Raw genomic sequence first — 20382 nt, 5'->3', positions numbered from 1 at the left:
CAAAGAAGAGTACCTGAGTCAAACATCGGAAAGCGAGAGAAGTCGAAGCATAAATAAACCGTGAAGCGAGCAAGATCCATGATACGAGAATTCCACACTGCAAAGCAAGAGCAATCCGATGGTAGCAAGCCGTCCAAGAGTAGCGAACCGTTTGAGAGAAGTAAACCATTAGCTGTGTGTCAATTCAGCCGGAACATGATCCTGAGCTTGGGACTCTTCGCGGAGCTGTCGTCGTACATCCCTCAGAGCTCGAAGTTTGATGACATCCTGCCACTCGCTTGGTTTTGGAACCGCGCGTCGTTTTCTTGCTCCACGCCGAGAGGGTCCACCAGAGGGAAAGAAATGGCTAGCGAGAGACGATTAGCATGGTTCTCAGGCTTGTGGATCTCTTACTCTTGCCAGAACGCCAGAGTTTGCTTAGTCTAGCAGTCGTCGGGATCCTCAAAAATCTCGAGGACATTGTAGTAAAATTCGTCCAGCTCGAATAACATGTCTTGCATGGGCCACTCTCGGATCGACGACAGTGCAAACCGAGCCTGCATTGTACACCGAGTAAAGGAGGAAAGACCAATTGAATTCAGAAATACTGACTTGAGTAGCGCCATAAGCAATGATTGAGGGTGTAATTTGTGTAATCCCGTACTTGACTGCGATAGAGTCCTTGGTTGCATGCTTCGTCACCCGGGGTTTTCCACTGCCAAACAGCATTTCTTCAACAACCTAAGTAACAGAGCATTAGCATTACCTCATATATTAATTAAGACTTACGCGAAGCAACAGAAAACCTCGGCAGAGTCCTGCCATGATATCACCAGCCTGCATCATGTCTTCATCATATAAGAAGAGCGGATAGTCGTACGCCGTGACGTGGACTTCATCGGCTTTGAGTTTAGCAAGTTTACTGTAATATACTACAGTGGCTCAAAAAACTGTCCCAATGTTTTGAGGTTTTTCACTATTTGTATTATAGCTCAATGAGTTTCATGAATATGATTATGTAATTAATATATTTTATGCTCTTGCATGTGACCTTTAAAACGCATGTAAGATGACGTAATTTTGAGCAGTAAAAGGTGGCGAAATTAAATCAACAACATAATCAATCATTGGGACAGTTTTTTGACCTTCTACTCAACTTTCAGAAATGATGATCTACAGCCACACAGAAAATGTGAAAAATCAAGGAAATATTTACAGATGTTATCTAACATTATATACACACATCTGACATGTTAACACATTATGTTAACTTTACGTTACTATCATAATCTCTACTTTGGTTACTGAGAGCTTTTTTATCATTTTCCAGGTTCTAAAAGACGATTCCGTTTGTGAAAACCAGTCAAAACCATGTTTGTGTAATTCTAATGTCAAGAAATATGAGAAAAAAACTCATTGGAAAGAAGATTCCAATGCTAAAGCTGTTATTCTACCACAATATTCTCTTTTCCTTCCAAATTTTCAACTTTTCAAAGCCTTTTACTGCTCTTCAACTCTAAAATATCATAGTACTATTTAGTAATTATAATATTCTATGTATGTACAAGCATCCTACTCACTCACAGTACATATACCATCCCACTATAAGATAATTTATTCCTTCATATTTTGCTACAAAAGTGTCAGTCAACTTTCAACCTCTTTCTTTCAGATATGTATCATTTATCTGGTCAAATTATAATTATCATTATCCAATGTGACTACCAACCCTTCCTACAGTCTGTCACTGTCTAGTTTCATGATATTTGGACAGATTTCCAATGTTGCAAAAAGGAGAGATGCTTTCATTGCTTACAACAGCCTTAAAATGACATTTTTTTAATAAGATTTGTACCATTTGATGACACTGAGAATGAGATTCAAAGTTATTGACACTGTGAGTGACTTGAATTCTATTTTAAAGCTGTCTAAAGTAAGTTTGATAATTTATTACTCTTTCTTATCAAGAAAAAATCTTTCTTAATGCCTTTTATAGTTGTATATCTTACCCACATGTTTTAGTTTTTAGTTTTTCTTAGTATTAGACTTTGCTTGACATATTTTAAACTGAGTTTTACCTCTAGAATAGTATTCTACAATCAAAAAGTAACAAAAAGACTACAAATAACAAATATAGAGATTATGATAGCAAAATAAAGTAAACGTAATGTGTTAACATGTCAGATGTGTGTATATAATGTTAGATAACATCTGTAAATATTTCCTTGATTTTTCACATTTTCTGTGTGGCTGTAGATCATCATTTCTGAAAGTTGAGTAGAAGGTCAAAAAATTGTCCCAATGATTGATTATTTTGTTGATTTAATTTCGCCACCTTTTACTGCTCAAAATTACGTCATCTTACATGCGTTTTAAAGGTCACATGCAAGAGCATAAAATATATTAATTACATAATCATATTCATAAAACTCATTGAGCTATAATACAAATAGTGAAAAACCTCAAAACATTGGGACAGTTTTTTGAGCCACTGTAACATCAGAAGTGCAAATCATCAGAAAAGGAATCTTACTCGGTGTTATAACCCCCACGTCTCAATTCCCGGACTGGGCAAAGCAAACGACCAGTGTCGATGTGCTCCCAACCTCGCATACACTTCTCGTTAGGTACCGGAGGGGTAATATGATCCCCAGTGTCTTTTACCATGAGCTCGCAAATCGCATTGTTGACCTTCGACGAATCCGCAATTCGAGCTTGGGTTGCACTTTCATGAAGCTAGAAAAAACTCAAGTGGTAAGATACCAGGACGAGTAGAATTGGTTTACTTACCACTTCAATAAACTTGAAGAGGTGGCTCTGGTTCAGGTCTTCGTCATTGTCTTGCGTAGTGTCACAGAGCCGCTTGACGAGGTCGTGCATGTTGGGCACGAGTGCCAAAATCTTTCGGTATGCGTCTACCTGACGTTCTTTGAACCTATCTTGCTCGCTATGGGGTGAAATGAGCATATACTTCAACGGTGAGAGAGAATTTACCTTGCGTCTTCTTCGGTCAGTGACTCGGTGTCGTCGTCGACCTTCAAAAGGCCTTCCTGAGCGAGAGCAGTCATAAAGATCTGCTCAATGTTCATCCAAGGATCGATAGTACGAGGAATGAGCTTCCCCGCACGATAGTAAGGCTGTAAAGCCCCTTTCCTAGCGCATATAGTATGTGAATTCATTCAGATCAAAAGAAAATACAATTACTTCTCTTGTCCTTGGACCCCCTTCCTATTCTTGTTATCGAGAGCCTTCAAGATAGTACAGAACCAAGACCGCCCAGTCCTGGATTGGCGAGAAGGGGAGCGCGATCGAGGTGAACGTGATCGTGATCGACGATTACGATCACGTCCACGGCCATGGGCTTGACGAGGCGAGCCAGAACGAGACCTAGAGACAGACCTAGACCGAGAACGGGAGCGGCGGCGCAGACGAGAACGGGGGGGATTGGCGGTGGGCATAAGGGGATGGTAGTGGTACGAAGTCAAGTTAATTGACCTCAGTGTAACGTATTACAGAGGTGTAACAAGCCTTGTCACAAGGCTGGAATAGCAGAGCTAGCAAAATGTCATGCCAATTCCCCTGCGAGTTCTTGTCCGTTTCCTTTGAAAATTGGGGAGCTAGTCGATTTCGCCGGAACGCTAAAGACTGCGAAGTTTGAAGAGACGGGGATGAGTAAAAGCAAGGGAATTCCTGAATTTGTAAAACTCACCCTAATTCTGGAGATGTTGTTATTGTAAACCAATCTCCTACTCAATCTCTATGAAACCGTCGACAAACATGCCAATAGGATAGCCTGACCGCATCCTGAAATCTCTAAGCAACAGGTATAAAATCGGGCTCAATATTTGTGGAATTGGGGGGAAAGTGAGTTTCAATATATTGAAGCTGCGTCGCCTTCATTCGCTCTAAAACTTCGAGGACTTTTAGAAGGTACTACGGACTATAAGATGATTGAGTATGAAAGGTTTATGTGGACTTTTCAGCGAGATATTTGGCAGATAGGTAGACTCACCAGTAACAAAACCGTTTTGTATTTTGTGAGCTTAGCTCTAATTGCACCGCCTCAAAATTTCGCACAGATGTTCCCTCCACCGTAGAGATATGTCTCACAAAGTTTCATCGCGATCGAGGGTGTCGTTGCTGAGGAATTGCGTTACGAGCCTGGGTGTGATGTGGTTGTTGAACAGGACACAGCCACAAGCGTTGGCATGCTAACGTCTAACGATGATCCCGCATAGCCACCTTGATGACCACGAAGCCTCTGCTCTGGCTTCTGGTCACAATTCTACCTGTATACATGGCCAACGCATGTTCAATATGCCGGAGGTCTTTCCATACCCAGAGAGGTCTCAATATTCATCGAAGCGCATGTGTTAAACGGGCCAACGTTCGACTAGTAACCAAGGTACAAAATGTGGATGGCAAAAATGTCACCATCGACACCGAGGTAAGTGCTCATTACAATCAAATATATCATTTGTTGAATTTAAAGTACTTGTAGATGGTTACATCTGGTTTAGAGGTACAACCAGGAGTGGGCAGGTCAAACTCGGGCCTTTCACTCGAAAACTTCCTCTTTGAACAAGTTCCTGCAGAACCGGTCACTTCCAACCTTTCAGAGCTCCCTCCTGCATTACCTGGACCGTCGTTGGTTCCAGGTATCTCTTCTGCACCGTCTCTGGCTCCAGAGATCTCTCCGTCACCATTTATACCCTCAGAAAACTCTCCTATGCAGCCTACTACCTCCGAAACCGAGCCGACTACTTCCGAGTTGCCATATACTCCTTCTAAAAGACCACCAGTACTTGCAACAAGTGCGATTCAACCGCTACAGCTGGTGGATCACTTACCATCTGAGCCGACTGGTCTACGAAGGTCAACACGTGTTCATAAACCCTCAGCCCGTGTTCGGGAGCGTGATGCCCAGCTGGCTGAACCAGCACCGCCTTGAGTAAGGCCTCGCCGAGTCATAGTAGACCTCGCCGCTGAGGCAAGTATGGACAGCTCGGACCATGAAGCAGTTGATGAACCATTCATTGAGACCGAGCCAAACTCGATGGGGCTCTTCCGCCGCTATACAGTCCTGCCGTCTACAGACCCCGACCGGGATATCACAATTTATCATGTTGCTGATGCTCCGACCTTTATCAAAGATCCGAATTCTCTTCCACTGAATCCAGTCGCTGGGTTTGGACCCGAAACTCTTGACAATGTACTGCCCTCTGCATCAATATCGACATCAACTCGTTATTTCGCTCCCTTTCTCAATGCAACAATATTTCGCCTCATGTGTTGGTTTTATCAGAGCACTCAAAAAACCCTTGCCGACCTTCAACATCTGGTTGACGATGTGATTTTACATGCTGATTTCCAGGCATCCAACCTCAAAAACTTCAATTCAACCCGTGAATCACGACGCATGGATAAATCAACATCGGTGGATGCTGATTTACCATACCGCAAAAGTGATGTGTGGATGGAGAGTGCGATCGAGTTGCCACTTCCCTTGGTTCGTACGCGATATCCACGAGAAGAGGAAGCCGAAACTATCAAAATCAAATTCTTCCACCGCGATTTAACCGAGGTGATCAAGTCTGGCATCCAAGATTTTGCCTCGCGCAATTTTCACTGGCGAGGGTTTCAACAAATGTGGCAGCCTTCTGAACAGGAACCTGTTGAACAAGTTTATGGAGAGGTCTACACTTCAGACAGATTTTTGGAGATGGAAAGGCGACTTCCTGAGATACCTGGGTGTACTCTCGAAAAGGCCATTGTGCCTCTCATGGCATACTCTGATTCCACTCATCTCGCCGACTTCGGGACTGCATCGCTATGGCCAATTTATATCTGGTTTGGAAATCTATCAAAATATGTTCGAACAAAGGTTTCTTCGTTTGCGGCACATCATCTCGCGTATATTCCGTCGGTGAGAATCTAGTACCTGATATTCAACTATAGAACAATATCTAATATTTTCAATAGCTTCCAGCGGATATACAAGACACTTATATGGAGCAATTTGACCAGGCAGCGCCGTACTCAAGTCTCAAGCAACTCAAGCGTGATTTGATACAAAAAATATGGTCAATCATTCTTGGTCGCAAGGATTTCGATGAGGTATATCGGAACGGAATGGTTGTCCAATGTGGAGATGAGAAGTGGCGCCGATTATTTCCTCGTTTCTTTGTATATTCTACTGATTACGTTGAAAGGTCTGTCTTCATCATACAGAATTAATTCATAAGCTGCATCCTGATATGTAACAGGGTTCTCATCGCTTGCATAAAGCCGAACTCTTCCAACCTCTGTGCAAACTGCACAGTAACGAAGAATCAGGTACTTGGGCTTGGCACAAAACTCCATGATTCGATCTATTCATCGCGCAAACGAGAGGATTCTGAGAGAGAGCAAGCGAGAGTCGAAACGGCACGGAGACAAATTTACGAATATGGTTACGTTGCCGATGGAAAAGCAATAGACAAAATACTCGGGGAATCTAAAACCCCCGTTTGCGTACGTTCTGTTGTTCATTATCAGAATGTCACCTAACACTTGTTTATTCTTAGAATGCGTTTAGCCAGTTCCTCCTCCCATGTGGATTTAATTTCTATGATTTATTTGTTCCTGATGTCCTTCACGAAGTTGAAATCGGTGTCTTCAAACACTTTTTGACACATCTTGTTCGTATCCTCTATACGATGGGTCCAAATGCAGTTGCCAAGTTGGATCGTCGGTAGGGTTTCTATTCCTATTTTATTTAAACAGGTATTTAACCATAGCAGGTTTCACAGGGTTCCTGCATTTGGGCGGTCAACTATCCGGAGTTTCAAGAATAATGTTTCGGAAATGAAGAAGTTGGCTGGCCGAGACTTTGAGGATGTGTTCCAATGTGCGGGACCGTGTTTTGAGGGCCTGTTCCCCAAAACGGTTGATCGTAAAATTCAAGACTTGCTCTTTACCGCTGCCTGCTGGCATGCCTCTGCTAAATTGCGACTACACACTGAAACTAGTCTTGGTATCTTCCGTGGCTTAACGAGAGCTTTCACGAAACAAATCCGATACTTCGCAAACAAGATATGCCCTCAATTCTCAACTGTCCAGACACCTTCAGAGGCTGCCACGGCTATGCGTGCTGAAGTGGCGAGACTGAAGAATGGTTCAACTGCCACGGTTCGTGGGTCTAGACGTATACAGAAGGAATTTCACATCAATATACCCAAATTCCATTCAATCATACACTATCCTGATGCTATCCCCTTGATTGGCACACTAGATGGAGTCTCAACACAAATTGTAAGTCATGTTATCGAGTATTGCAGGTTATATATTAATACTTGAGTTCAGGGAGAACAAGAACATCGTCGTGTCAAGAGGTTTTATGATCGGACCAATAAAAACCAAATTGAAAAGCAAATCAGTCAACAGGAGCGTCGTCAAGCACAGCTTCGAGCTTTGAATCATTCTGTGACCTTGGCAGAACTTGACTCAATTCCCGAAGCATTGATTGAAATGGACGATTTGCCATTCTCAGATCCACAAGAACACCATCATATTTCGAGGTGGAAAGCGGCAAGATTGAATTTATTCAACTGGTTGAAGCAAAATTCCGGAGATCCTGCTACTGAGGTGAGTTTGCAGACCGTGGTGTCGAATATGAATCAACTAACTATTTCATATAGGGTTTTTATCATAAGTTGATTGATCATTTCCTCAATCGACTTCTTCTCGATGGCCTTCGAATCACAGCTGAAGATCGCACGAAGATTCTCCTCTTGGAGAGTTCTATCTTTGCCCACAAAGTTCTCCGTATCAATTTCACCACGTATGACAATCGACGGGATCAAGACTCTATCAACCCACACACCCATTCTGATATCATCATGCTTTCGCATGATGGTAGTAGTCATCCCTATTGCTATGCTCGGGTCTTTGGGATTTATCACGCGATGGTCCAGTTCAATAGTAATCGTTCACGGAAACGTGAATTGCATCGAATGGAATTTCTTTTGGTGCGTTGGTACGACGTTGATAGTGGTGCACATGCAGGATTTGCTGCGAAATGGCTACATCAAGTCATGTTCCGTAAAGTCGGTCCTGACACTTTCGGATTTGTTAATCCATCAGATGTATTACGGGCAGCTCATTTGATACCTAACTTTGAACAAGAAACTACCGCACAACTTCTAGGTCCCTCAATGGCTCGTCGAAAAGAAGAAATGGACTTGGATTACAACCGATACTATGTAAACATGTGAGTCCCATCCTCTATAATTCGATGTTCGGAATTTATTATTATTATTTGGATCAAGGTTTGCTGACCGAGATATGTTCATGCGCTTTACTGGTGGCGGGATTGGACATTTGGCCACCAGGGAGTCTACTCAAAGCTTTCGAGATGAAATTGATAGGCTCTGGGGAGACAAAGGCGAAACAAGAGAGTGCGAAATTGAACATGAAGATTTGGAACCGGCAGTGGAAAACGAAGAGCATAATTCTGAAGCTAGTGATACTGAAGATGCGAGGTTTACATCAACAGAGCATTTACCAGATCGAGATGATAACGATTGGGATAGTGAGCTTGACGGAGATGAGAATACCCAGGTTGATGATGGAGACTCATGTACCGAAGAGGAAAGTGCATTAGGATTTAGTGCCTTGTAGTCAAGTTCACGAAATAAAGTACCTTCTTGATGATAAACACTGCCTGTCTTGACAATATCCGGATTTATGGCCCCTCGAGATTGGATTATAACGTCACTTACTCATTAGAATACCCCCTTACAATTGGATAATATTGATCATGCGATTAGATCACATTACAATGCCCGATTATTATAGCTCCACAAACTTTTGAGTATTCCTACCATTGGAAACCTAATACAACCCATTATAGTACATTCTAATAATTTACCTATGAAAAGGATAATATGGTATGCCATTATTAAGTGTACCGACAATTTCTTTCAGATAAAATGTGGCCTTGTAATTCTTTCTCAGTAGAATAAAAAAAAATTGTCATGATAAGTATTAATTTCCATCACAACGTATCCAATGTATTAATCCTGTCAGATATAGAACTAATAGATTGTGAGCCCTTGTATTTTCCCGACCCTTTTGCTGATGGAATTGATGAACGTGATGTCACTGTCACTGTCACGCAGACGCGTCATGCTTGCTCTGCTGCATTTGCAATCTCAATTCTCATTACCATCCAAACATTCCTCATGGCCGCCGTCGCTGTAAAATCCCCTGTTGCACCCGCCGGCATAAAACAATACTACCAAGCCAAGATTGAATCTGCCGAACTCCTTATCAACCAGAAAACCCAGAACTTACGGCGGCTGGAGGCGCAAAGAAATGCATTGAATGCCAGAGGTACGTCTTTACCGCGGATTGGGTGATCTGGTTGTTCAAACGATGTGTAGTGCGACTTCTACGAGAGGAACTGCAGCTGCTACAGGAGCCTGGAAGCTATGTCGGGGAAGTTGTGAAAGTGATGGGGAAGAACAAAGTACTGGTGAAGGTGCAGCCCGAGGGTAAATACAGTAAGTCGCCACAGTCGCTGGGCATCCTACAAGATCACTGATTACTTCTACTATAAGTTGTGGACATCGACTCGGATGTCGAAGTCAGCGCTTTGAAGGCTACTCTACGGGTTGCTCTTCGTTCCGATTCCTATACAATCCACAAAATTCTACCTAACAAGGTCGACCCTCTCGTTTCCCTCATGATGGTCGAGAAAGTGCCAGATAGCACATACGAAATGGTCGGTGGTTTGGATAAACAAATCAAGGAGATCAAGGAAGTCATCGAGCTCCCCGTAAAACACCCGGAACTTTTCGAGGCTCTTGGTATCGCTCAACCCAAGGGTGTTCTTCTATATGGACCTCCTGGAACTGGGAAGACTCTTTTGGCCCGTGCCGTGGCGCATCATACAGACTGCAAATTCATTCGTGTTAGTGGAAGTGAACTTGTGCAAAAGTATATTGGCGAGGGTAGTCGTATGGTCCGAGAACTGTTCGTTATGGCTCGAGAACATGCACCGAGTATTATTTTCATGGATGAAATTGATTCTATTGGAAGTTCGCGAGGGGAGAGTGGTAGTGGAGGTGGTGATTCCGAGGTGCAACGAACGATGTTGGAATTGCTTAATCAACTGGATGGCTTTGAGTCGACGAAGAACATCAAGGTTATCATGGCCACAAATCGTATCGGTATGTCATTGAGGCCACCATTCAAGCCTTTTTCTCATTTCTACTTGCAGACATCCTTGATTCCGCTCTTCTACGACCAGGTCGTATTGATCGTAAGATCGAGTTCCCTCCTCCAGGTCCAGAGGCTCGTGTATCTATTCTTCGAATTCACTCTCGAAAGGTAGGTCTAGGCTCTATTCTTTGGTAGCGAGCGTATTTAACACCCAAATCAGATGTCGCTACAGCGTGGAATTAATCTTCGAGCTTTGGCTGAGAAAATGGGTCAATGTTCAGGTGCTGAGGTTCGCGGTATCTGTACAGAAGCCGGTACGTCCATCGTCTTTCTCGGACAATGACCATGCTGACAGTATGACATGAAGGTATGTATGCATTGCGTGAACGAAGACAGCATGTTACGCAAGAAGATTTTGAATTTGCCGTGGCGAAGGTTGGTTTTTTGTTTTACGGGTTATTATCAATTTCTAATCTTATTTCGTACACACAGGTTTTGAAGAAGAACCAAGAAGGAAACACTTCTGTTAACAAGTTGTTCTCGTAGAGCGTTGTATACTATTTCATTTGGCATTAATGGCTGCATACTAGTCTGTGATCGGTTTGCTGGAAATCCACTGACTATCCTCTGGCATTGAGACGTCGGACAATTGGGTTGGATAACCCTATCATTGTTGGCCACAGGATCCCAGCGGACGTCGCAACTGATATCCGCTGATCACTTTTCCACTGTTTTCCAGTTTGAATCAGAATATGGTGTACATCACAGAAGCTTTTAAACTCGAGCTTTGACCTTATAAGGCAAATGCTGAAACCAAAATTTTTTTCAAATGAGTCAAGACTGTGTATCACGTGATTCGATCGCGCCATTGACTCGCAAGACCGAACACTCAAAAATATATCCGAACTGTCCGAAGTTGAAGTCATGGAGTGTACCCAATATAAACTTCTGTACAACACACGTCCATCTCGTTCCGTAAAATAATGTTACCAGGTCCACAACCTGCGACGCTTGAATCACCATCATTGACAGGATCGGGATCCGAAGGAGTAACATCGTCTCCCTCATCCGAGGAGGACGTTTCTTCGTCATCGTCATCGTCATTTTCTGGGCCATCTACGCCGCCCAATTTACATCAAAATACTATAGATCCTGCTGCGAAATGGCTTGTGCAGAAGTTTGGAGGGACGAGTGTTGGAAAATTTGCTGTGAATATTGCAGAGGATATCGTTTCGTGCGTTTCATTTCCTCTTCCTTCGTTTCTTTTCGTTTTATTACACTTCGTTGCGTTTCGTTTCGTTTCGTTTTCTCTCTCTCTCTCCCTTTTTTTCGTGTATGGAGAGTTCCTCAACTGACACGCGTCTTCTTTTCAAGGAACTACATTGATCAACATAAAGTCGCTCTAGTATGTTCCGCACGTTCAGGATCCACCAAAGCTCTAGGAACCACCAATCTACTCTTACGGGCATCATCTGAAGCACTCCAACGTCCCAATCTCGCCACCTCCAACGGAAAAACGCCAGAAACGCCAGGAACAGGAACCGTCACACCTGTTTCTAGAGGTCTTTTTGGTTTAAATACGCCCTCCACTGTTGCTGCTATTCCGGCTGTGGCTATGACGGAGAGTTCTGAAGCATCTTCATTGCATTCGTCGCCCAAGGCTCCTCATACTCGATTTATAACTCCTGGTTTAGGTTTTGCTATGTCACCGATTAACAGTTCGAAGAATTCGTTGAATTGGAATGGAATTGAAAGGGGGTGGGGATGGACCGGGAATTTGTTCGGACGGTGGATTTGTTGAGACAAGAACATGTTACTGCTGCGAGAGAATGTATAACGAAGCATCCGGAGATTTTAAGAGAATTGGAAGAGGAGATTCAGAGGGATTGTGATTGGTTGACGAGTTTTTTGTATGCTCTCAAGGTATGTCATTTTAATTGAAAGGACATTTGTGTTGATGATGACTTGCGTTGTAGGTGATTGATGAAATATCATTGAGATCAAGAGATACGATTATCGGCCTCGGGGAGAAACTCGCATGTAAATTGATGACGGCGATTTTGCGTGACCGAGTAAGTCCGTATGTATTGCTCTTGGGAATGAATTATTTATGTCTTTTCTTTGACAGGGTATCGATGCAGAGTATGTCTCGTTAGAAGATGTTATACCTGTCAGCGATGATGGAGAAGAAGAAAAGACGCTGGATCAAGAATTTTATGATAGGTTGACGGTTGCTTTAGGCGAGAGGGTTAAGCAGTGTGCACCCCGTGTGCCTGTTGTTACAGGTACATTATTTTCATTGTATCACTTCCATTCCCTCACGTTAATCTTGCTTCTTCTTATCCAAAAACAGGTTATTTTGGTCCTGTGCCTGGATCGTTGCTACGCCAAGTCGGAAGAGGTTATACTGATTTATGTTCGGCGCTCTTAGCTGTCGGTCTTGAGGCGTCTGAACTACAAATATGGAAAGAGGTAGATGGGATATTCACTGCCGATCCAAGAAAAGTATCTACAGCAAGACTTATACCGATAATCTCACCCGATGAAGCGGCCGAGTTGACATATTATGGAAGTGAAGTTGTCCATCCGTTCACGATGGAGCAGGTTATTCGGAAACGTATACCCATTCGGATAAAGAATGTTGAAAATCCGAGAGGAGGAGGAACAGTGATTCATCCGGACCCAGATGCAGATGCGCCACACCTACATCAAGATTCATCTAATCCGCCGAGTATACCCGAACCCGTATCGCCAATGATGTTACACGCATTGGAGGCAGCTGCGGATTCCCCGCATAGAAAACGATTGCCTACGGCTGTGACGATCAAAGAACATATCGTGGTGTTGAACGTGCATTCGAATAGGAAAAGCGTGTCGCATGGGTTTTTGGCTGGGATATTTTCGACGCTGGATAGATTTGGGGTGGTGGTGGACTTGATTACGACGAGTGAGGTTCACGTGAGTATGGCGATAGAAGATGGATTGGCCAAGAAAGTGTTGGATAGACTGGTCAAGGAGCTCAGGAAAAACGGAAGTGTGCGTATTTGTTCTATTTGACTTTTCTATTCCTGATCCATGGATCTGGACCGGTTTTCTCCTTTTGGTTTTTGAATCGAGATTTTTATTTTCTTTTGCTGAAAACGGAAACAGGTGTCGGTGCACAAGGAGATGGCGATACTGTCGCTGGTGGGGAAGCACATGCGGAACATGGTTGGGATTGCGGGAAGAATGTTTACGACACTTGCGGAGGGGAGTGTGAATATCGAGATGATCAGCCAGGGTGCGAGTGAAATCAACATCTCATGTGTGATCGAAAGCAGGGACGCGATCAAAGCACTGAATCTGATACACCAGAGTTGCCTACAAATCAAGCCGTCGGGACCACTGGGGCGAGGTAAGTCTGCTGTCTGCTGCGCTGTGTGCCGCGCTGATGGGGGTGGCAGTAGGGCCGTGGCTGTTCTAACATAATTAGAGTGTATACGTAGAGGGTGATGGTGCCTCGGTGTGGGAGAACACGTGTGAATGAGGTCGATTAGCAGAGTAAATAGCCCACACATCATCGCCTGTACTATGCCATGCCTGTCCCCGTAGACCCCCTCGAGGAGGTCCTCAAGCCGCCCCCAGAAGAATCCCCCGAGGAACGCCTCCTCCGCCTCCAGCGCGAGGAACAGGCCCGCCAGGTCAGCGCCGCCATTGATGCCACCATCAAGGCAGAGCGCAATGCCTGCCGGAAGAAACGCATTGTCCGACTGCTGCTGCTCGGCCAGAGCGAGTCCGGTGTGTGTCCTCCTGTTGCTTTCCATCACGTGCTGCTCACATATGGGCCCAAGGCAAGTCGACCACCCTCAGACGTGAGTCAATTTGTCCACCAGCAGAGCACAGAGTAACTTTATTTATTTAGAATTCCAACGCCTCTACACCCCGACTGCCTTTCGGGAGGAACGCATCCTCTGGCGCTCAGTCATCCAACTCAACATCGTGCGCTCAATACGGACGATCCTTGATGCCCTGCTGACCTCGTCTACCACTTCTCTTCATTCCTCCTTCCGTTCTCGTTCACGCAGCGTATCAAGAAACCCACCTCCCTTACCAGACGTACTCGGTGTTGCTGAAGAAGAAATCCCATCTTCTTCTTCTCCTCGGCATCACCCTCATCGCAGTGGGGCTACTATTATTGACTCCGATGGCGACGTTGACTCCGATCTCGATTTGAATCAATCCCCCGCTTCTGCGTCAAGATCAACCCTAGCTACCAGACATAGACACCGACACTCGGATACCCAAATGCATCTCGACCGCGACTGCTCTCCGCCACGCCAAAACAACAACTACTACCACTACCACAAGTCATCTTACCAACGTCAACATATCAGAGCCCTAAAATCACGGCTGTCACCTATAAGAGATATCGAACAACGGTTGATCGGTCAACTCGTGCCTCCAGACGAAGAAGAGGCTACACATTTAGGAAATGGTAATCTCGGCGGAAATGGTATTCATTATACCACTTCTACTTCTATGGTTGTCGGTTCTCCGGGAAGGGGTGATATTGCACAAGGTGAAGTTTTCGTTCGACCTACGACTATGTGGAGGGGTGCCCTTGCACGAGCAAGGGTGACTCATCCCGCTTTTTTTGGAGACGGTGGGAGTGCCAGTTCAGATTCTAGTGGTGAAAGTACTGGGAGTGGAGGTGTCGGGTCATTGGAATACTCGGATGATATTCAGGAAACTTTGAATGCGTTATGTGCCGATATGGTTCAGTTATGGGAAGATCCGAATGTACGAGGTGTATTGAAGAGGCAGAAGATCAAGTTGGAAGAAGGTAGTGGGTTTTTTTTGAATGACCTCAAACGTGTTACTTCACCAAAATTCATCCCTTCTGATGGTGAGTAGTCTCTCTCTCTTATTTCTGGTTAATTCATTCTCTATGTGTTGGCAGACGACGTGCTCAAAGCGCGACTCAAAACTGTCGGTGTCGCAGAATACAGATTCGAAATGGAAGTCCCTATGAGCAGAGATACAGGTACTGAATGGCGAATTGTTGACGTCGGTGGAAGTCGGAGTCAGGTGAGTACTATTCCACAAACGAATGATTCAGCTAATCAACGCAATCTTTCAGCGACGTAAGTCAAAAGTTTATCTAACAAAACGAATCAAAGTACTCAAAGTCAACTTCCCCGAACAGTAACATGGGTACCGTTCTTCGACGATGGTACAGCTCCTCTTTTCCCTCTCATGTATCTCACTAACCTTTTGTTATAGTCGATGCCATCATTTTCCTTGCCCCGATATCAAGTTTCGATCAGGTCTTGACCGAAGACCGAACCGTTAACCGATTAGAAGATTCTGTACTCCTCTGGAAAGCCGTTTGTTCAAACAAACTCTTAGCAAACGTCGATCTAGTGCTCTTTTTGAACAAGTGCGATATTTTGGATCATAAACTCAGGAGCGGGATCAGATTATCCAAGTATGTGAGAAGCTATGCGGATAGAGAGAATAATCTGGATACGGTTAGTAAATGTGAGTGACTTTCTTTTCCCGTGTTCGGTTACAAGGTTTTTCTTCTTTTTTTCTGATGACCATGTCATAGATATGAGGAGTAAATTTGGCGCCATTCAGAGAGAGCATTCTCCGATTCCGAGAAAGTTCTATGCGTTTTGTACTTCGGTTACGGACACGGCGACGACAGCTGGTATCATCGCTTCTGGTGAGTGGTGACGTCTTTTTGTTTTCAATTTGTAGGCTTCTTACAACCCGGGGTTTCTTTGCAATTTAGTGAGAGATATGGTGATACGACAATATTTGAGACAGTCAAAGTTCCTATGATCTCAAGCCATGCCTCGCTTATGTCCTTCTCGTTTATTCTCATCCGATAATCGCCTTTCTCTGCTATCATGAACTTGCCTTCTATCCTTTATTTCCCTTACTCGCCCGATTGTTAAACTGGAACGAATGACTTATGGTTTTTCGTTTATGTTCTATTTCTTTTTTCACCATGTATTGGGGGAAATTTGATTCTTTTCCCCGACTTTTGTTCTGATTTGTTATTTTGTTTTTGTTTTTTTTCATGAATTCCAAGCACACGACGACTCTACGATCAAATTGATGAAGTATGATTCTAAAAAGTCATTATCTTTTTTTCTCCATTTTTTTCTTTTTTGATATCTCAAACATGTAGACATCCACAATCCTCTCCCCCCCACCTTTGTCTTCGTCGATCTTTGTAGTTTAAGAGTTTTAAAAAGTCTTGTTTTGATTTGTCACTTTTTATCGCACATATCTGTCACTGTTTAAAGTCCTTATGGAGAGTACCGTAACATATATAGATGAACTCCAGTCCAGGCACGAGAAGTTGATTAATTCCACTTTAAACATTTGCTTCAGGCACCACTAAAGAAGAAAAGAAAAAGAAAAGAAAACAACCTCCCGCAACGGTATCGAAGATGATAGATAATCTCCCTCCCCCCCCCCCCCCCCCCCCCCCTCCCTTCTTGATCTTATCATGGGGTGGAGATTTGCTACTTGGTTATCAGCGGCGTGGTGTTTTATTTTAGTTAGAGTTACGTATCGGAACTACGCGGTGTGGCCACTGGCTCATGAGGTGTTCAGGCACGCCGTAGTATAATCTTCCTTGGCTCGAGTGTTCCTTTTTTTTTTCAAACAAACTAAGGCGGTAGTAAATTATGAGCTTAATTCTTCCAACAGTTGCTTTACACCTTTCCGATATTATGATTTTTTCGTCGTGTTTTTTCTTCTTCTTTCTACATGTGGTACTGGGGGCAAGACAAACCGGTACTAATAGTACCATGAGGAACGATCAAAATGCGGGCTTCATAAACCCTCCCTCCATTTTGAAAAGTTCGGTACATATAACTCCGCGCATAAGCCGGACATCTTCTGCCAAGTACTACTATTTGAGTTAACTTTTTTTTTTTTAATATGGCTTTTTCGGATCTACGTCACCATATGCTTAGTTGTCTCTTTTCTGATAATGTGGCAAAACTAGCTATCGAGCTCTCGAGATGAGACGAACTTATTCTTATACACTAGAATACTGATAACCTCATATCAACTTGTGGTAGACAGACACGGAGGGCGACTGTATTTGACGGTTGATTCTCACCGTCTTAGGTTTTGGGTCTCACACATTATATAGTGCGATGTGATTACCACTAAGCATGATGGCAGAGCTCGACGAAATAAGAAGGGCCCTGGGCATCGGCACGAGTAGTTTTTGGTTTCGGCCAATCCTTTCCACTGGGTCTTTCAAGGTTCGTCTCTCGTTCGTTTCTCTCTTTTGGTTTCTAGAATATTCCCATGTCGCATTGTAAAGTCTCACACGAGTAGAAACAGATCGGATTTGAAGCACGTTGTTCAATTATTAACTCTACAATCATCTTGGTATCAGACGTTGCATTAAAAAGTTCTAGGTGATTCTATGACCGCAGCAATCCTTGATAATCTCCAACATGCATGGCATCAATTTTTACTTGCTTCAGGCCCTCCAAACCCACAAGGCTGCTCAGTTCTTGCGTGCAGGGTACTTGGCGTCCCCAGGTAGAAACTCCGCCGAAGGTACATTTGTATATCAAGGGAAAAGGAGTTCAAACCCCCGGCAAAAAATACTTACCAGCTCCCTTGGCGTCATTCAAGGCGTTTCTCGGTTTCAAATCGCGAGTAAGAGGTCCCGGTGGAGCTGGCAGGGCTTGGATGATGTCCTTTTGGGAAAATATAAACCCCGATTCTTCCTTGTTCCCTGAACTCCAAAATCACCTACTCTTAGTAGTTAATTGTATCCGATGTGTAATTCGGGTTTATCCCCTTTGTATTTTTTGCTTTTTGTCTTTTTGGCCTTCAAAAGAATCCGAATGAACCGAAATGTGGGATGAAAGCGTGGTGTGGGAGTCGGGCTTTGATTGGGATATTAAGCAGCACAGCGAGGTGAAAAGACACGTGGTACAAAACGCTGCGGCGGAAGCTGCAGTCCGAAATCCGTTCCAGATTTTTATTTTCTCATCATGGGTGCAATGGTCCAAATATGCAACTTACCTTCTTTTTCTCTCATCACATCAATTACCAGTCCAACGGCGGGGGTTAGGTGGAACCGGGACTGAGGGGCTTAATTAAAATTCACGTAAAAGAACCTATGAGTGACGACTAAACGGGTTGCTGTGGTTTTAAGGGGGGGAGAGATAAGCCTGTTAGTAGGATTTCATGGGTTTTTCATAGATGCGGCGAAATCGGCCACAGTTCGGCCAACAAGCCTCGGGGAGCAGAATGAGAGGTCTTCGAAACCGTTTCGCTCTGATTCTTATCACCCGCATCGCATCACAGATGATTGGCACTGAATGACCGAGTACTTATTTATAGGAATCGAGCTCTAACACGAAGATTGCTTCAGGGGTTTCTGAGTGGCTGGCCTAACTTCGTGGTCCTAGGAAATGATTGATTAATTATTAGCTTGAAGCTTATTCCTCAGCTAATTTTGTCTGACCGCTTTGCGACTCCACAGAGCATGCAAAGAGTATTTGTTGGAGATAAGATTACTGTGGTCTCGGCGTGGGAACATCAAAGTGATGTTTGATGACAAGGCGATCGGAGGATTTCCCCCATTGCTGCATGACTCCTGGACTTGAGGGGCTTCCCTCTGAAATCCTTGAAGAAATATTCTCCGAGCTCGAATATGACAGGGATGCTCTCGATGCTCTTGGTCTAACTTGCCGCACTCTCTTTGCATGCACCAGCCTTCACCGTTTCCCAACCATAACTCTGCACAATAACAACTTCAACCATTTCATGCAACTAACATGCGCTGTCCCATGGAATGGTATTCTTCCCAACGTTCAGCGGCTAATTTTTGGGACTAAAATGTTCCCATTATCCCGTGGCTACATTGGGAAACCCAAGGCCATGCCTGAATTCAATTACGATTTCTCCCGATGGGCTCCTCAATTCCATACTTTGCGATCTTTCGATTTGCGGGGAGCTACTTGGTCCCAATTTCCACCATGTTTTGCAGAAGCTCTTCTCCATCTACGAGCGGATTACCTTGTCGTTTGTTTGAGGACTCTAAGCGTTGAGGATTTAAGGAAGACGATTCTTCCCAGTTTGCTTCCCAAGATGCTTTCGATCTCGGGACCTCTCTGGGCTCAGAAAGCAATTCCCCCCACACCTTCATACTTTCCTGAATCTGACAACGTCATCTTTCATTACATGCAACTCGATGAATCTGTTCCAATTACAGATCTCATCCGCTGGTTCAGAACTTGTGACGCCCCTCCCTCTCTTGTCCATCTTTACATCGAACTGCCAAAGGAAATGGAATCTCCGTACGGACTCGCTATTTCAGAGCTATCGTCGCTTGTATCTCCCGTACATCTACACCTCAAACTACCCTCAACGGCCCAAGGTAAGGCACGTTCTGTTCCATCCTGCTTCAGATTTAACTTTTGTTCCCCCCCACAATTTAGACTTCTTCGAGTTTCCCGCCAAGTCCTTTAACGATCTCAAAACTCTCCAGATATCCTCTATCTACAACGATAGCCATCTTTTCCAAACAACTAGTTCCCGGAAGATAGGCGATATTCCACTCGTGTGTTTCCTTCTCAAGCAATTTTCAACCTTAAATCCCAATTTGAAGGCCGTCCAATTGGATACCGTTTGCACTCACCTGAATCTCATTTTCGGAGGAATACCTCAAGTTTTGGAAAAAGAATATCCTAGCTTGAGATCCTTTACTTTGACGTTGAGGTCTGGAAAGTTTACGAGTAGGAAGCATTTGGATGATTGGTTAGAGAAGAGTGCGTTCATTGGGTTGAGACGGAAAGGTGTTGCGTTGGATATCGAGGCGGGGGGAAGTGATCCAGTTTTGTTATGGTCTAATCCCTAGAAGTTCACATTCGATGACGCTCCTCTCTCATTTATGTAGTATTATTTCTATTACTCAACTACCGCTCCATATCGTCACTTAAACTACATTCTTTCCTACATACGCAGTCGCTGCACAAACGTAACCGGCACAAAAACCCTCGTAGAACTCACCGGTCGCTCCTTCTGTGGTTCGGTCCGCTAAACTTACCCTCGTCATGGAATGATGGCCATATTCAATATTGCCTTCATACTTGAGCACGGAAAACACTCCAGGGCCCAGGCTGCTTTGACGAAGGGGCAATATCGGAGGTCGCGTTAAATATCCGG

At 44.1% G+C, this 20382-nt stretch overlaps 6 protein-coding genes across 6 annotated transcripts; 5 read left to right on the top strand and 1 right to left on the bottom strand.

Annotated features, from left to right (window-relative positions):
- Positions 1-422: 422 nt before the first annotated feature.
- On the bottom strand, positions 423-3437 carry AGABI2DRAFT_120512 (hypothetical protein; the record flags this gene model as incomplete). Its single annotated transcript, XM_006463641.1, has 7 exons — positions 423-536; positions 592-720; positions 769-901; positions 2513-2715; positions 2770-2926; positions 2974-3132; positions 3184-3437. The coding sequence occupies 7 exons, from the start codon at positions 3435-3437 to the stop codon at positions 423-425; spliced, it is 1149 nt and encodes a 382-aa protein (XP_006463704.1).
- Positions 3438-4768: 1331 nt separating this feature from the next.
- AGABI2DRAFT_208610 (hypothetical protein) lies at positions 4769-8640 on the top strand (the record flags this gene model as incomplete). Its single annotated transcript, XM_006463640.1, has 9 exons — positions 4769-5662; positions 5962-6191; positions 6246-6492; positions 6546-6712; positions 6759-7003; positions 7091-7272; positions 7324-7605; positions 7659-8230; positions 8289-8640. Exons 1-9 carry the CDS (start codon positions 4976-4978, stop codon positions 8638-8640), a joined length of 2964 nt encoding a protein of 987 aa, XP_006463703.1. The 5' UTR covers positions 4769-4975.
- A 500-nt stretch (positions 8641-9140) lies between these two features.
- Positions 9141-10816, top strand: AGABI2DRAFT_194450 (26S proteasome regulatory complex ATPase RPT6). Its single transcript, XM_006463639.1, has 7 exons — positions 9141-9354; positions 9405-9524; positions 9582-10193; positions 10244-10353; positions 10406-10499; positions 10553-10620; positions 10678-10816. The coding sequence occupies exons 1-7, from the start codon at positions 9204-9206 to the stop codon at positions 10729-10731; spliced, it is 1209 nt and encodes a 402-aa protein (XP_006463702.1). The 5' UTR covers positions 9141-9203; the 3' UTR covers positions 10732-10816.
- Positions 10817-11145: 329 nt separating this feature from the next.
- Positions 11146-13774, top strand: AGABI2DRAFT_208605 (hypothetical protein). Its single transcript, XM_006463638.1, has 8 exons — positions 11146-11419; positions 11560-11794; positions 11941-12108; positions 12162-12257; positions 12314-12470; positions 12539-13221; positions 13336-13579; positions 13629-13774. Exons 1-8 carry the CDS (start codon positions 11169-11171, stop codon positions 13646-13648), a joined length of 1854 nt encoding a protein of 617 aa, XP_006463701.1. The 5' UTR covers positions 11146-11168; the 3' UTR covers positions 13649-13774.
- AGABI2DRAFT_187221 (hypothetical protein) lies at positions 13761-16011 on the top strand (the record flags this gene model as incomplete). Its single annotated transcript, XM_006463637.1, has 8 exons — positions 13761-13962; positions 14016-14036; positions 14087-15070; positions 15125-15256; positions 15371-15397; positions 15448-15705; positions 15776-15892; positions 15962-16011. 8 exons carry the CDS (start codon positions 13761-13763, stop codon positions 16009-16011), a joined length of 1791 nt encoding a protein of 596 aa, XP_006463700.1.
- A 2793-nt stretch (positions 16012-18804) lies between these two features.
- On the top strand, positions 18805-20074 carry AGABI2DRAFT_120506 (hypothetical protein; the record flags this gene model as incomplete). Its single annotated transcript, XM_006463636.1, has 2 exons — positions 18805-19594; positions 19656-20074. The coding sequence occupies 2 exons, from the start codon at positions 18805-18807 to the stop codon at positions 20072-20074; spliced, it is 1209 nt and encodes a 402-aa protein (XP_006463699.1).
- Positions 20075-20382: the final 308 nt, after the last annotated feature.

This window comes from Agaricus bisporus (genome assembly GCF_000300575.1).
Source record: "Agaricus bisporus var. bisporus H97 unplaced genomic scaffold AGABI2scaffold_9, whole genome shotgun sequence".
Lineage (NCBI taxonomy): Eukaryota > Fungi > Basidiomycota > Agaricomycetes > Agaricales > Agaricaceae > Agaricus > Agaricus bisporus.
This window is presented reverse-complemented; position numbering and strand designations above follow the sequence as displayed.